This window comes from Salvia hispanica, chromosome 4, assembly GCF_029641045.1.
Source record: "Salvia hispanica isolate PSC_SH4W2 chromosome 4, Shi_PSC_v1, whole genome shotgun sequence".
NCBI classification, from domain to species: Eukaryota; Viridiplantae; Streptophyta; class Magnoliopsida; order Lamiales; family Lamiaceae; genus Salvia; species Salvia hispanica.
This window is the reverse complement of record NC_142695.1, coordinates 39,848,063-39,861,654: the sequence shown is the minus strand read 5'-3', so window position 1 is coordinate 39,861,654 and position 13,592 is coordinate 39,848,063. Positions and strand designations below refer to the sequence as shown.

Genomic DNA, 13,592 nt, shown 5'->3' with positions numbered 1-13,592 from the left:
CTGGACTATGGAGGCCCAATTTGTGGCCCACGTCCAAAGCCCATACGTCCTATAACCCAACTACCCAGCCGCCCAACCCAACGACGTCATTTCTCTCTATTTGTATTCAAAATGACAATGTGTTATACTCCTAGTTGCAAATATATTAAAAAAAGTAGTCAAAAATTTAATTCAGAATATATATTGCCCATTGCAATTTTTACGAAGAGTGATATTGTAATTCTCATTAATATTTGATTAGTAAAGAAATTAATAATATGGGCTAGCTAAATGTATGTATCCATCTTCATTATGGTACTCCATACTTTTACCTCTTATGATATGTTGCTGTGAAGTTGTGTACAACAATGCTAAATCATAAGGACCTTGGTCCAAATATAAAGATCGATCATCGTTTTCTCGTATGCCATTTGCCAAAGCAAAGTAAGGAAAAAGTCTTTATTTTATTTGTAAAACATAAAGAGTAACATGATGATTAATTTATAGTATAAAATTAATTGTGCAGATCTTTGAGCATATTTTCCCTGATAAGTCTCCTCAATATCTTGCCAGATGGTGATTTAGGTATGGCGCTAACAAATTGCACAATCCTAACTCTCTTGTAGGTTGCTGAATTTGATGAAACGTACTTTATTATGTCTTCCTCACTTTCTTTTGCTTCTCTTTTTATCACTACGCATGCTGCTGGAATTTCTCCTGCTTCTTCATCTGGTAATCTGCCACAAATTAAACCCATGCACATTAGTACTATTTTTTTTAATTCAAAACAAAAGTATGATGCAACATTAATTACCCCACAACTGCAGCATCTTCTACCGAAGGGTGAGTTAGTAGTATTGCCTCTAATTCAGCAGGAGCAACCTGTATGTCATAACACATTTTAGAAAATTTCGTGTTATGGTCCATTCATCTCGCGAGTATCAAACATATTGTACATAAAATGTTAACGAATTAAAAACAAACTAATAATGAAACATATTAGTTCAGCATTGATTAGAGTCCTAGTGTATATACCTGGAAACCTTTGAATTTGATTAGTTCTTTGATACGATCAACGAGGAAAACATCGCCATCATCATCAATATACCCTATGTCCCCGGTGTGGAGCCATCCGTCTTTATCGATGGTGATGGCTGTTTCCCGCTCGTTTTTATAATACCCTGAAAATTAAACCACAGTTTATGAGAAAAGCAACCAAAAAACATATGAGAAGAGAGGCTCTACCTTTCATGACACACTTGCTCCTCACACAAATCTCCCCCGGGGAGTTCTTGGGAAGGGAACGCCCCGTGTTGGGATCGACAAACTTGACTTCCAGATTTGGGAGGATGAATCCCACCGAGTTCCTCTTGGCAACCACAGTTGCATGGCTCAGCGTTATGCAACTGTGCTCCGTCATCCCATACGCCTCTTGAACTTGAACGCCTGGGAATTTCCTCTCGAATGCGTTCAAGATCTCGGGGGCGAGGGGGGCTGCCGCGGTCATGACGGAGCGGAGGGCGAGCTTGGTGAGGTCGAACTCGTCCACGATGGGGTTCTTGACGAGGCCGAGCATGATGGGAGGGACGATGGGCGCGAAGGTGACGCCGTGGCTGATGAGGGCGCTCAGGAAGAGACGGAGCTCGTACCGCTGCATCACCACCACCTTGCCCTTGTTCTTGATGGTGGCGCAGCAGATTCCGGTCAGCCCGTAGATGTGGAAGAAGGGTATCAGCCCCAGCGTCGACACCTGCCCGATCAGCTCTGGCCCTACGCTGAACAGTGTCGAGCACAGGTTCGCCACCAGGTTCTCGTGGCTCAGCATCACGCCTTTCGACAACCCCGTTGTACCTATCCAAATCAAAAAAGAGAAATTGTTGAAAAATCTTATTTTTGTCTTACATTGTCTTGATAATAATTCCGTCTCATCTATATATTTTTGTTTCTACGGAAATAAAGAACAAAAAAATTGACCTGATGAAAAAGGAAGGGCGCAGAGATCAGTCTGCAGCAGTTTTTCTTGAATGAAGAGAGTGTTAGCCTTATCGGTGGCTTCAAGCAGTTCTTCGCAGTTTATAGTTCCCTCTATTCTATCTTCGCCTTGTATTATAACAGGCACTCCCAAATCTTTCACCTGCACTTTCATACATATATATATTTGATCATGGAATCATAATCATATATATATATAGCACTATTTGATCGAGAATAAAATAAAAAACCTTATGATAGGTTGATCCATCAGTGACAATTAACTTGGCATCCGCAGCCTCAACTTGGCTCTTGATCTCCGATGCATGGCCGTTGGGGTTGGCGCCAGAGAAGACTCCCCCTGCCGCCATGATGCCCAGAGCGAGGGTGGCATACTCCGCCACGTTAGGGAGGAGGACCACCACCACGCGGCCTTTCCTCAGCCCCAGTGACCTTAAGGCCTTGGAGAATCTGTAAACATTCCTCTTCACTTCTCTGTAGGTGTACCCTTTTCCCGTTATCGAGTCCACCACCGCCACATTGTCCAGATACGGTTCGATGCCCGAGAGCACAAACTCCGGCAGGGTAACATCTTTAGGGACTTCAACTGCTGGAAATTTGCTTCTGAAAATGATCTCTTCATTTACTAAGCTTTTACCATCAGTTCCCATATTAGTTCTTTCCTGTTTTTTGATTAGGCATAGTTTTAGAGCTTTTATAGGAGATGCATTTTGTGTCGATCATAACATACTCGTGTGTTAGATTAATTTGTGTTTTTAGGTTAGAATTAGTCGGGAAGAAACTATTATAGATTACTGAGTGACAAATACAGAATTATTTTACAAAACAAGATATCTTGTCTGGGTGAATTAAGAAAGATGTCACAAGTTTGCCGTTCATACCAAACTTTCATCTACATCTTTTGTCACAAACATCTTTACTCGTTTATTTCAACCATATTTGTGTTGGTATCGACTAACGAGGCACGCTCCAGTTACGCAAATGCAATGTACATCTACCTCAGTTGCAATTATTAAATTATAGTAGTTGAAACATAACAAAACCTAGTTAAGACATCCTAATTATGACAGATCCTATTGAAATTATTGAGTCATTGTTGATTAACAAATCCTGATTGAAGATTATTGATTTCTAATTGAATTTTAGTTTGAACAATTCTACTATTGGCATGTAATACACGAAAGAGCCCATTATATTACGCTCAATATCAATAACTGCAACAGTGATATTTCCTCCAAGTCGACCAGAAAAAAACGATAGTTATGAAAAAATTCATCCACTTAATTGTGGGATCTTATGTAATTAGTGTATGCAACCCAAAAATCTCTTCAAGGGAACTGGGTGCACATACACTTTTCTTATCTCAATGAAAGGAACAGTAGCTTAAACCACCCAAAAATCAGACAATACGGTCACTGGATAAAAGAAAGTCTACTGTATGCTTCGGTGTGCCTTCATCTCGAAGGATATCACTGAGCTCTTTCTTGCAGATAAATAGACATATCCCCTCATCACTGCTTCATTATTTTGACGACTAACCAGAAATTATACAGGAAACAGCAAAGCAAATGGAAAAATGAGAACCACATAGAAGAGCCAAGTTTGAAGCGAGGAACCTAGTAGCGGAGCCAGTAGGTCCTGCGCCTGAACCAGTTGTAGTCGGGCAGGCCCTGGACAGGCCCTACGGCACTAATGGCAACATCCTGCAAGGCAGCGCATTTACATAAGCAACTTAAAAGATATTGAGAAAAAGTAGATACACTAAAGGCATCAGAGCTGATAAAGCATTCTGAACTCCATCATACCCTATCAAATATAAATCGGTTTGCAACACGTTTGATAGTGCTGGTATCTACAGCATCTATTCTGGCAAATAGTTCAGCATAAGGAATCCTCCTGCCATAAGTAATCATCTGCAAACACGAAATCAATAAATTTGAACAAGACTGTTGCTCGCCACTAAAGTGTCAAAATTAAAAACAAACTTTACCCATGAGTAAACATGCCCACTCTTTACATCAGTTAAAACAATTTATAAAGCATCAGCTTTCACAGTATTTATTTATAAATCTAATTCCCCAGCTCACCCACTTCTCCCTTTTATAATAATTCAAAAGCCATATGCTAATCCTTAGGGAAATCCAATATAAAAAGCTAAAAGTCCTTTTAAATCAAGATCTACAGGAAGTCTAACAGGGAGTTCAAATGACTAGCTCTAAAGATACTAAGTGGAGTAGCTATTATCTTATAGGGGCTATGACAGCACCTCATCAAAAGATTGGGGCGTCATTACCTACCACAGGCATTGATAACTCACAAGGAATTAATATTGATATTTTTCTGGCAATATGAACATTTCACTTTAAGAAGAATATTAGACCAGTTACCTACAACATGTCAGAAAATAACAGAGACGAAGAAGACAAGAAAAAGATTACGAATCTAGTAAAAGACACTTGCAGTGCAGCCATTCAGTCCCCACCCACCCCCCCAAAAAAAGAGATGTGCACCCATTCAGGAATGTAAATGCATGCTTCATCAGATTTTGCTATTGAATCATTATATACTAGTACTAGATTACTACTCAGAATTATACCTGACGTCCAATATCTTCAGCAACAGGGCTGCTTCCGTCAATGTGAAGCAGCAGAGAAGATTTCAACTGCGGATGACCATGTGGTGAGTTATAGCAGATGCAAATTACGAAAAACTACTCAGAAATACAAGGCTTCCATGAAAAAAGTTAAATAGATGGTAATCCCACAATTTAAGGTCAACTCGCTTCACATTTGACTTGAGCAAATACCTGGTTACGAGCACGAATAACATCTGCTTCTGATACTCGGTAACATAGTTTGGTTAACTCATACATAATGGCATAGGCCAAATCATCCAAGCAGTCAGGCTGCATAAGAGAATGCAAAGTAAAATCAGTCTATAAAGTCATAGAACAGAAGAGCAAAATGTAAGACCAATTCCGTAGATGCAGGACAATTATAAAAAATTAGCAAAAACAGAAAGGCTATATACAATAAAAAGTTCAGCACAAAGAAGTGACAGATGGTTGCCAATCACATTGCCAAAAAAATAAATGTACAAGAAAAGGGACTAGAAATTCAGACTAGAAATGATGATGTGTAAAGAAAACAGAAAATAAAAGGTCCACGGATCTTTAAAACCAGAAACAAGCAACAGGTCAGGTTGAGAGTCAAAGACACTGTGCGCTTTAGGGGCAAACCCACCTTAGCAACAGCATAAACGCCAAACAAGCCAGTGTCTTTGTAGTTGGTATTGAAAGCCATCATGCTCTCCGCTATTTCATTAATCCCGACCCTCTGGGCAAGCTCAGAACTGCATCCAACATTAAGAAAAAGGTTTTGAACATGGGGCACAAGTGACACAGCAGAACTATATAAATCAAGTGTAGCAAATAAATACCCCATATGCTTTCCACCACCAGCACTTTTATTCCAAGAGCCCAGCATCGACTGCATAACCATTAAAGCAATCGAATCTGGATCTGTCCAAGAAGCTCCTTCAAAGGCAACTGCGAACTGGGCTAGTGGGATGTCATCATCACGCATCCTAACCTATATATATTTTGAAAATGCAGAAATTAAGTTAAAAGCCCAAATTATCACAACCACCACTCGAACAAAAGAAAAGCATACCTCAGACCCCGTAAAAATTGATGGCTCTTTAGCAACCAGCTCGGAAGTTGTTATTGGGTTTGATGACAACTTTGTGAACAGTTTCTTCACTTCCTCTACAAATTCTTCATGCTTCACAGCACCAGAACCAACAAGAACCTAGAAATGGAAACCACAATGACAAAATACAACATTATAAGTCATAAGAAAAAATATGAGAAAAGGCAAAAACATGCTACCAAACAAGCACATTCAATGATTAAAAACCCAGTGATGAATAATTACCGTTCTTGGAGCAGTGTAGTGAGTGGCTATGTAATCTTGTATATCTTTTTTGCCAATTCTCCTCACATTTTCAGCAGGTCCAAGTATTGTCCTACCCAGAGGAGTGTACTGGAAAGCTGTGGCATGTAGATGATCAAAGATAACTTCTTCCGTTTGTCCTTCTACCTGCAATTAGTTATGACAAGGAAAAGACTGAACATGTCAATGTAAAAAAGGGTCTGAAAAAAATAACAATTAAGGATGCAACATAAAGCGCTTCTTTACAAATTTTGAGAGGAAATATTCACTGTAGAGTAATGCAGGAAGCAGCTTTGTGAACTAAAAGTGTGGTTCCCATGGAAAAAGTCATCCATTTGAATTAAGACTGTTTAGCTAGCATTCTAATTAGGAAGTGATGGACAAAGTTTGAATGAATCTCCTTAATTACTCATGTTTGGAGTCTAAAAGAAGATCCTAAGAGAATGTCTTACTTTAGTATACATGGAACCAAGAAAGACACTTCCCTATAAATCAACCAAAAATTTCAAAAAAATCACCTAAAGCATATACAAACACAACACAAAATAAAAAATGAAAACAATTTCGACAATATCAAACACGCATAAACAAGAAGATGTAAAACAGTAATCGATCAAAAAAGTAAGATCACTCAAAATTCAATATAATACCTCCTCCATCTCGCGAAGAATCACATCTCTCTCCCTGATAATTCTGTTCTCTTCAAACTTCGAATTCTGGAGAATATCAGACAAAATATCTAGAGCACGGGGCACGTCCTTATCGAACACCTTGGCGTAGTACGTTGTCTGCTCCCTTGAAGTATAAGCATTCAAATGGCCGCCCATATTCTCAATCTCCTCCTCCAGTTGTCTCGCGGTCCTCTTCTCCGTCCCCTTGAATATCATATGCTCCAGAAAATGCGCTGTTCCGTTGGACTCTTCGTTCTCGAACCTCGATCCGGCGTCAATGAAAACACCAACGGTAGCCGTGGTCGTGGCGAGATTCGACTCCGTTGCGATGCGCAAGCCATTAGGAAGGGTTGTGACTTTCGTGAGCGGTGCGGATAAGATCTCATCGTGAGAATCCACCGTCGGATGCGGCGAGTTGTAGCGGAGGAAACGAGGGTCGGGGTCCTCCAGCCTTTTCAGCTTCTCCTGCACGGCTAACGCCAATCGGTCGTAGATCATGGCGGTTGGTGGCGGAGGAGATGGAAGGGGTGCATCGGCGGATGTGGCGACGGCGGTGGAGTGAGATCGAGCGGCGGTGAATGGGCGGATTGGTCTCCGATTGCGGAGACCGAGGTTTATTAGCTGGCGGATCGTCATGGCCGCGGCTGAGGCGGTAGCGGTGGTGGCGGTGGTGAAATTTGGATTCAATGTGATTAGGGTTTGGTGGTGGAGAAGAGTAAGGTCAGGGTAATAAAAGCGAAGCCTCGATTCATTTCATACTTGCAGATCCGAAAACGACGTCGTTGCACTTGAATCTTACTCATTCTTTTCCTTCACATTCGGCCCAAGCCTTAAGCTAGTCCAATACACAAAATAACAAAAATAACAAAATATAGGTTGTGCTCAAATTATACTACATTCATGAAATTATGTAAATTACTACCAGTACATTTTTAATTATTTTCTTTACGATATACTTCACTCTGATTACACAGTCGCATTGTTTGGATTAACATATATCGGGCCCTTTTATTAGCTTTGATTTTTTTTTTTTATCAAAGGGGTAATTCATTCGCCTTCTAATTAAATCCATTTTCACATGTTATCTTAACAAACGTTATAGTGGAAAACTAAGGATTCGAGCTACAAAACTCGATATTATACACATTAAACGGCCAATCAAATAGATAAAAATATGAGTTTATCATTATGAATTATGGCTTAATGTTGATTGAATTAGTCGGGTTGACATACTTAATAAATACTCGTTGATACATGTTAAGATTTTTTTTGAGACACTGAGCAAGCATATCACTAAGATCTTCGACAATTATGCTACATCATCTAATTTAGTTGAAGCCTTAGTGAACCTAATACCTCTTATAGCAAATACTATCATATTTGATTTGGACTCGCTCGTTCATGAGGGTATATCAGAACTTATGTTGTGACAATTCTTCAATAGATTATGAAGTGATGTAAACTCGGGTGTTCAACATCAAGTGTCAGGTTGAATCTACGACCCACGGATTGATTAAGGCCAAGGATGAGGGATGAGAGATTGGAGTCCATGTCGAAAATTTGGGCCAAAATGGCAAGCCAGAAGGTGTTACTCGACTGACTAGCACCATGAACATCTGGGAATAATGACGCAATCCAGAGGGCTCTACTCAACTGAGTTGTGAAGGGACATAATCCCACTCGGCCGAGTGAGGAAGCGACAAAGGACTCTCGTGAGCTCTACTCGGCCGAGTGACAACCGACCAAAACACCACTCGACCGAGTGCCTTATCCCAGGATTTGTGACTTAACTTTTATCCAGATTTTCTAATTTGCCTATGTTTTAGCACTACTGTTAAATAGCTCACTTTATACTTAGTTGATTGTTGAATTTTGTAAAGACTCTTATGATCAAACTCATCTCCTTTAATGATATTTTTATCTAATTCGCTCATTGAAAATTGCTAGTTTAATTCTAGTGATTAGTTTTTTTTTTAACTCCTATATAAAGGAGGAAATTAGAAATGAAATCAAGAGGGATTGAACTCGACACCTCAAACAATAATGTCTAAGATCCATGCCGCTAGGACAAAGACTCTGGACTATTGATTAGTTAAGTACATGTATGCTTTATGGTTAGTGTACCTATGATTCTTCATCTTCTTGGAGAGAATCTAAAGTCTAAAATATGACCTCCACTTCAATACATCTTCTCTATTCTTTTTCTTCCATTCAATTCCTTGAAATCTAATTTTTAAATTAGCTCATATGATATGGATCTCCATTGATTGATCTATCTAATATTTCCAAGATGTTCCCAATGACAAATAACACAAAAGATAAGTGGATCTAGCCACAAAAACTAGATCCAAAATAATTAGATGAAAAGTGTATGAGACCTTAAGACCTCTTCTAAAACAATGAAGACAACCCTAGATAACTCTCACCGAAACAAAATCTCAATTAGCAGCAGTATTCTCTAGATATATAAACCATAGGTGCATATCTCTACTTGATTCGATCTAATTAGAAGAAATCAAGAAACCTAATTAAATTTAGAATTAGATAAAAATCTCACTCGAGTAGATTACACTAACATTCATCAAAAGTCAATTCTAATGTTTCACAAACTAGAATTTATAGGTAGGTTGAATACTGACAAACTCATAGTTTAGGCTTGTTTTATGGGTGATTAGAGAGTGCTTTTGATGATTTAAGGTGTTTAATATAGGTTTTTCACCACATATACACAATTAGGTGAGTTAATGGGTTTGTCGTAGTTTTGTGATGAAATCAGGTTGAAACGAGCCGAAGCTGAATTTTGAGAAGAATTCCAGAGAGAAAACCCGACCAGGTGTTTTCCATTTCCCGGAAAACCCGGTCTGGTGTTTTGCAGAAACTGTGCGGGCTCTAGAAGAAAAACCCGACCGGGTGTTTCCCATTTTCCGGAAAACCCGGTCGGGTGTTCTGCAGAAACTGTGCGGGCTCCAGAAGAAAAACTCGACCGGGTGTTTCCCATTTCCAGGAAAAACCGGTCGGGTGTTTTGAAGAAGTCGAGCTTCAGGGGAGAAAACCCGGTCGGGTGTTTCTCTACTTATGGATCACTCGGCCGAGTGTTTTGAATACTTCATCACTTAATCCTGATTTTCACTCCGAGTATAAAAGGGTTCTCACTCATTTTCGAACCCTAACTTCTCCCACTACAAAATTGAGAGAGAAATCGAGAGATTCAAGAAGATTGAAGGCAAGGAGGCTTCCATCTTCAAGAGATTGAAGAAGAAGATTCTCCCCAACATCAAGTCCACCTTAGGGAGTTCTATTTTCCATTTCTACTATGTTTTCCTTTGTTGTTCTTGTATTTTCTTTTGTTTTAGCTTTCACTATGAGTAGCTAAGTCTTTATTAGGGATATTGGTGAAGTTTGTATGGAATCCATGGGTTAAACCTTGATTTATGCTTATCTAACTCTTTTGTGGTGGTTTTGTTGGTTATTGGGTTTTTTCATTGTCTAATTGCTTAGCTACCAATTGGATGTCTTGTTCTAATAATTGTCATTGAGAGATGCTTGGTTAGATTGTTAAATAATCAACAACTCCGTGCGTTTTATGTTATCGAGAGATGCATAGCTAGAGAGAGGGCTTGGGTCCGTAGGTTTTAGGAGTCTGTCTTGAAGTGTAGGGAGGAGACTCCGACATTAGAGGCCGATCAACGCGTTAGATGCACCCGAGAGGGGGTCTAACCAATTAACCCGACTTTTCTAGCCACACATGAGACTCGATAGATGAGCATGATCCCTAGGTGAACACCCGTGATCCATACCAACGGATCCATATCCCTACCTTCCCAATTTGTGTGAAAACTACCTTTTATTTGCTTTAGTTTCCTAATTTGCTCTTATTTTCTTACTTGTTGTTTGATCTTAGTTAAGAAAAACCAAAAACCCATTCTATTAGTCTAGATAGTGTTCAAAGTTGCATCGTAGTACTCAAGCCGGCATTTAGTCTTCGAGGATCGATAATTTCAACTTGCTGCTACATACCTCATACACCAGAGCGGATCACTCCCCCATATCCTACAACATTTGTTACCCCACCAATAAAATAGTGACACGTGTTTACTCTTTAAAATATTAAAAAACAAGCAAAATCCTATGTGGAACCATTCCTCACAAAATATTGTCAACGCATTCATCTTCCTTTTTTTTTACTGATAATCTCACCTCTTTAAGAAGTTGGGCTGCACGACGGAGGACCAGGCGGCAGCGTGTGCGGGGCGATGAATTGGAGTTGCTGTTTGGAACTGTGACCGGATAGAAGCGTGAACGACCGACACTGGCGAGTGAACTCTGAGAGCTGGAGGTTGACGGCGCAAGAAATAAAAAAATAAGAGAGTAGGCGGAGATTTCACTAATTCGAGGAATTATGGTCGAGAGAGAGAAGTGCAAGAGGTTGTGTCAAATTTGAGAAGGAATGGTGAGTTAGAAATTGCTGTAAGAACGAATTTGAAGAGGGAGAGAATCACGAAGAAGTTGTTGTTGTTCACTTTTGGAAAATGAATTGGACTTGTGGCTTTACATATTTGGATTTTAATGGAGGTTGGGGAAGATGGCAACTAGATTGGTCCTTTGCATTTTTTAGGGCGTCAATTTGATGTTCACAGAATAAGTCAGTGAAAATGAAGATAAGAATGTGCCACATAGGATTTTGCTTGTTTTTTACTCCATCCGTCCGCCATTAGGAGTCCCAGTTATTTTTGCACTCTCGTTTTGTAAAAATGATACTCCCTCCGTCCCGGAGTATTAGACTCACTTCTTTTGGGCACATGATTTAAGGAATTGATATTTAAATAGTTAAAGTGGAGAGAGTAAAGTATGAGAGAAGGAAAAAGTAGGGGAGAGAAGAGAGAAAAAAGTAGGTGAAGAATAAAATAAGATAGATGCTTTTTGCTAAAAAGGAAATGAGTCTAATATGTTGGGACATCCCAAAAGGGAAAGTTGGTCTAATACCTTGGGACGGAGGAAGTAATAAATAGTTAAAGTGGAGAAATGGTAAAGTAAGAGAGAGAATAATGTAGATAAGAGTCTTATCTAAGTTATTTTCTCGCTTGTTTTACCATTTCTCCATTTTAACTATTTATTATAATTTTTACAAAACAAGTGCGCAAAAGTGACCGGGACTCCTAATGGCGGACGGAGGGAGTAATATTTTAAAGAGTAAATACGTGTCGCTATTTTATTGGTGGGGTAGCAAATGTTGTAGGATATGGGGGAGGTGATCCGCTCCGTTACAGTTGTGGGTGACATATTGATTGCAAATTTAGCATGAGTCAAATACCCAAGAAAAAACCTTAAAAATCGATAAATTCGGCAGATTCCCACAACTAATTTCATTTGGCCTGGAAAAACACTCTAAAGTCACTTACAAATATTGGGCAAAACGCTCGGGCGTTTGCCACCCCTCATTTATCCTGGGCTGCGCAATTCATCTGGAGTCACCTGCTCTTCAATGCGCAATTTTCGTTTAACGACCATAAATCACTTCACCGGACTCCTATTAAAGCGTGCAAGGTAATCACACGGAGTTATTTTGAAGGCTAAGACAATAGTAGTTTTAGAAGAGCATTTGGAAGTAATCTCGATAGGCTGATTACTACTTGAATCCTGCTCTAGCTACAATTTCGCTCATCGACATAGTTGTGCCCTATTCTTGGGACCCCAATTTATCCATGGTTCACGTCTTGAGTGATTTTTTTAATGCACAACATCCATTATCGTATCCTTGATGTCAATTGAATTAGATCATAGTTAGGCATGTCTTGGAAAGCATAATTATGGATCTACACATGAAAATTCATATCATCGTGGAGTATTATTTTGTAGAACTATTCTAGATGATTTTTTGTGAATCATCCTAATGAGATACTCAGAAATGGGGTTATTCGATATATCCTCAACAATATAAATTGACATAAGTTGTGAAGATTGAGATATACTCCCTCCATCCCGTATAATTCGTCTCAGTTTTCCATTGCAGTCTGTCCCACATAATTTGTTCCACTTCAAATTATCCATTTATGGAAAAAAATTACTCACCTCCTAATTATGTTTTCGCCTACCCCATTTCACACATTTAATTCTTTCACCCCTTCCAAATTACTCCACCCAACAGTCTCTTCTCATTCAATCGCCAACCACACAAATCAACTCCCCTTCCACTCCAAATACTCCCTCTGAAAACCCTAAATCTACACCGTCACCTCCACAATTTCCGCCGCCTCCACACAAATCGACTCTCCTTCCACTCCAAATACTCCCTCTAAAACCCTCAATTTATACACACGCCGCCTCCAAATCTACATCCACCTCCACTAGTTATACCGCCTCGAGAGCTCCCACTACGATGGCTGCTTATCCCGACTCTCCTCCTAGGTTTTCATCGGTCGATCTGGACGATCTCGTCGTCCCAGACACACCGGAGGATCTATGGGGTTCTGACTCCGCCATCGATGACTCTTTCGTCGCCGGAACCCTAATTGACACCGTTGTCCCTGAAATCCAACCTGATTCCTTCATTCTCGTAGATGTTTGGCATTCTCACTCCACCATCAACTACGTTGGTTGTGGTTGCCCCTGCTACGGGCCACCACCAACAGCCACCCCCTACAAGGCTACAACGGGCCACCACCACTAGCCACCCCCTCTCACGGTCCACCAGCCTCCCCCGCCGATCCAGCTCAAGCCCCCCCTCGTGTATTTTGACTTTGAGAGGCAGATTCTTGCTATTTTGCTGCATGGGATTTTAGAACTAATCTAAGTATGTTGTCCCTCAATTTTGTTGTTTTTTCGATTGGGTTAGAGGCTGTGGTTGTTTGTTTGGGTTGGAGGTTGGTGGTTTTTAGTTGGGTTGGAGGTTGTGGTTGATTGTTTGGGTTGGAGGCTGTGGTTTTTAGTTGGGTTGGAGGCTGCGGTTGTTTTTTTGGATTGGAGGCCGTGGTTTTTAGTTGGGTTGGAGGTTGTGATT

At 40.1% G+C, this 13,592-nt stretch overlaps 2 protein-coding genes across 2 annotated transcripts; both read right to left on the bottom strand.

Annotated features, from left to right (window-relative positions):
- Positions 1–424: 424 nt before the first annotated feature.
- ACOS5 (acyl-CoA synthetase 5) lies at positions 425–3,102 on the bottom strand. The gene is made up of 6 exons (XM_048091216.2): positions 2,202–3,102; positions 1,954–2,113; positions 1,225–1,830; positions 1,015–1,160; positions 794–861; positions 425–716 (listed from the first exon to the last, which is right to left on the bottom strand). Exons 1-6 carry the CDS (start codon positions 2,619–2,621, stop codon positions 494–496), a joined length of 1,623 nt encoding a protein of 540 aa, XP_047947173.2. The 5' UTR covers positions 2,622–3,102; the 3' UTR covers positions 425–493.
- A 129-nt stretch (positions 3,103–3,231) lies between these two features.
- Positions 3,232–7,318, bottom strand: MPPBETA (Insulinase (Peptidase family M16) protein). Its single transcript, XM_048091217.2, has 9 exons — positions 6,575–7,318; positions 5,907–6,071; positions 5,643–5,780; positions 5,410–5,561; positions 5,214–5,322; positions 4,778–4,876; positions 4,568–4,633; positions 3,777–3,884; positions 3,232–3,674 (listed from the first exon to the last, which is right to left on the bottom strand). The coding sequence occupies exons 1-9, from the start codon at positions 7,229–7,231 to the stop codon at positions 3,588–3,590; spliced, it is 1,581 nt and encodes a 526-aa protein (XP_047947174.1). The 5' UTR covers positions 7,232–7,318; the 3' UTR covers positions 3,232–3,587.
- Positions 7,319–13,592: the final 6,274 nt, after the last annotated feature.

Excerpts from the sequence above, each read along its gene's own strand:
- ACOS5 (XM_048091216.2), bottom strand. The coding sequence starts at position 2,621 with ATGGGAACTGATGGTAAAAGCTTAGTAAATGAAGAGATCATTTTCAGA. Across the intron at positions 1,161-1,224 it reads GAGCAAGTGTGTCATGAAAG|GGTATTATAAAAACGAGCGG; the intron begins GTAGAGCCTCTC and ends TTTAATTTTCAG. Across the intron at positions 717-793 it reads GAAGATGCTGCAGTTGTGGG|ATTACCAGATGAAGAAGCAG; the intron begins GTAATTAATGTT and ends AATTTGTGGCAG.
- MPPBETA (XM_048091217.2), bottom strand. The coding sequence starts at position 7,231 with ATGACGATCCGCCAGCTAATAAACCTCGGTCTCCGCAATCGGAGACCA. Across the intron at positions 5,562-5,642 it reads CAATTTTTACGGGGTCTGAG|GTTAGGATGCGTGATGATGA; the intron begins GTATGCTTTTCT and ends AAATATATATAG. Across the intron at positions 3,675-3,776 it reads ACCGATTTATATTTGATAGG|GATGTTGCCATTAGTGCCGT; the intron begins GTATGATGGAGT and ends GCTGCCTTGCAG.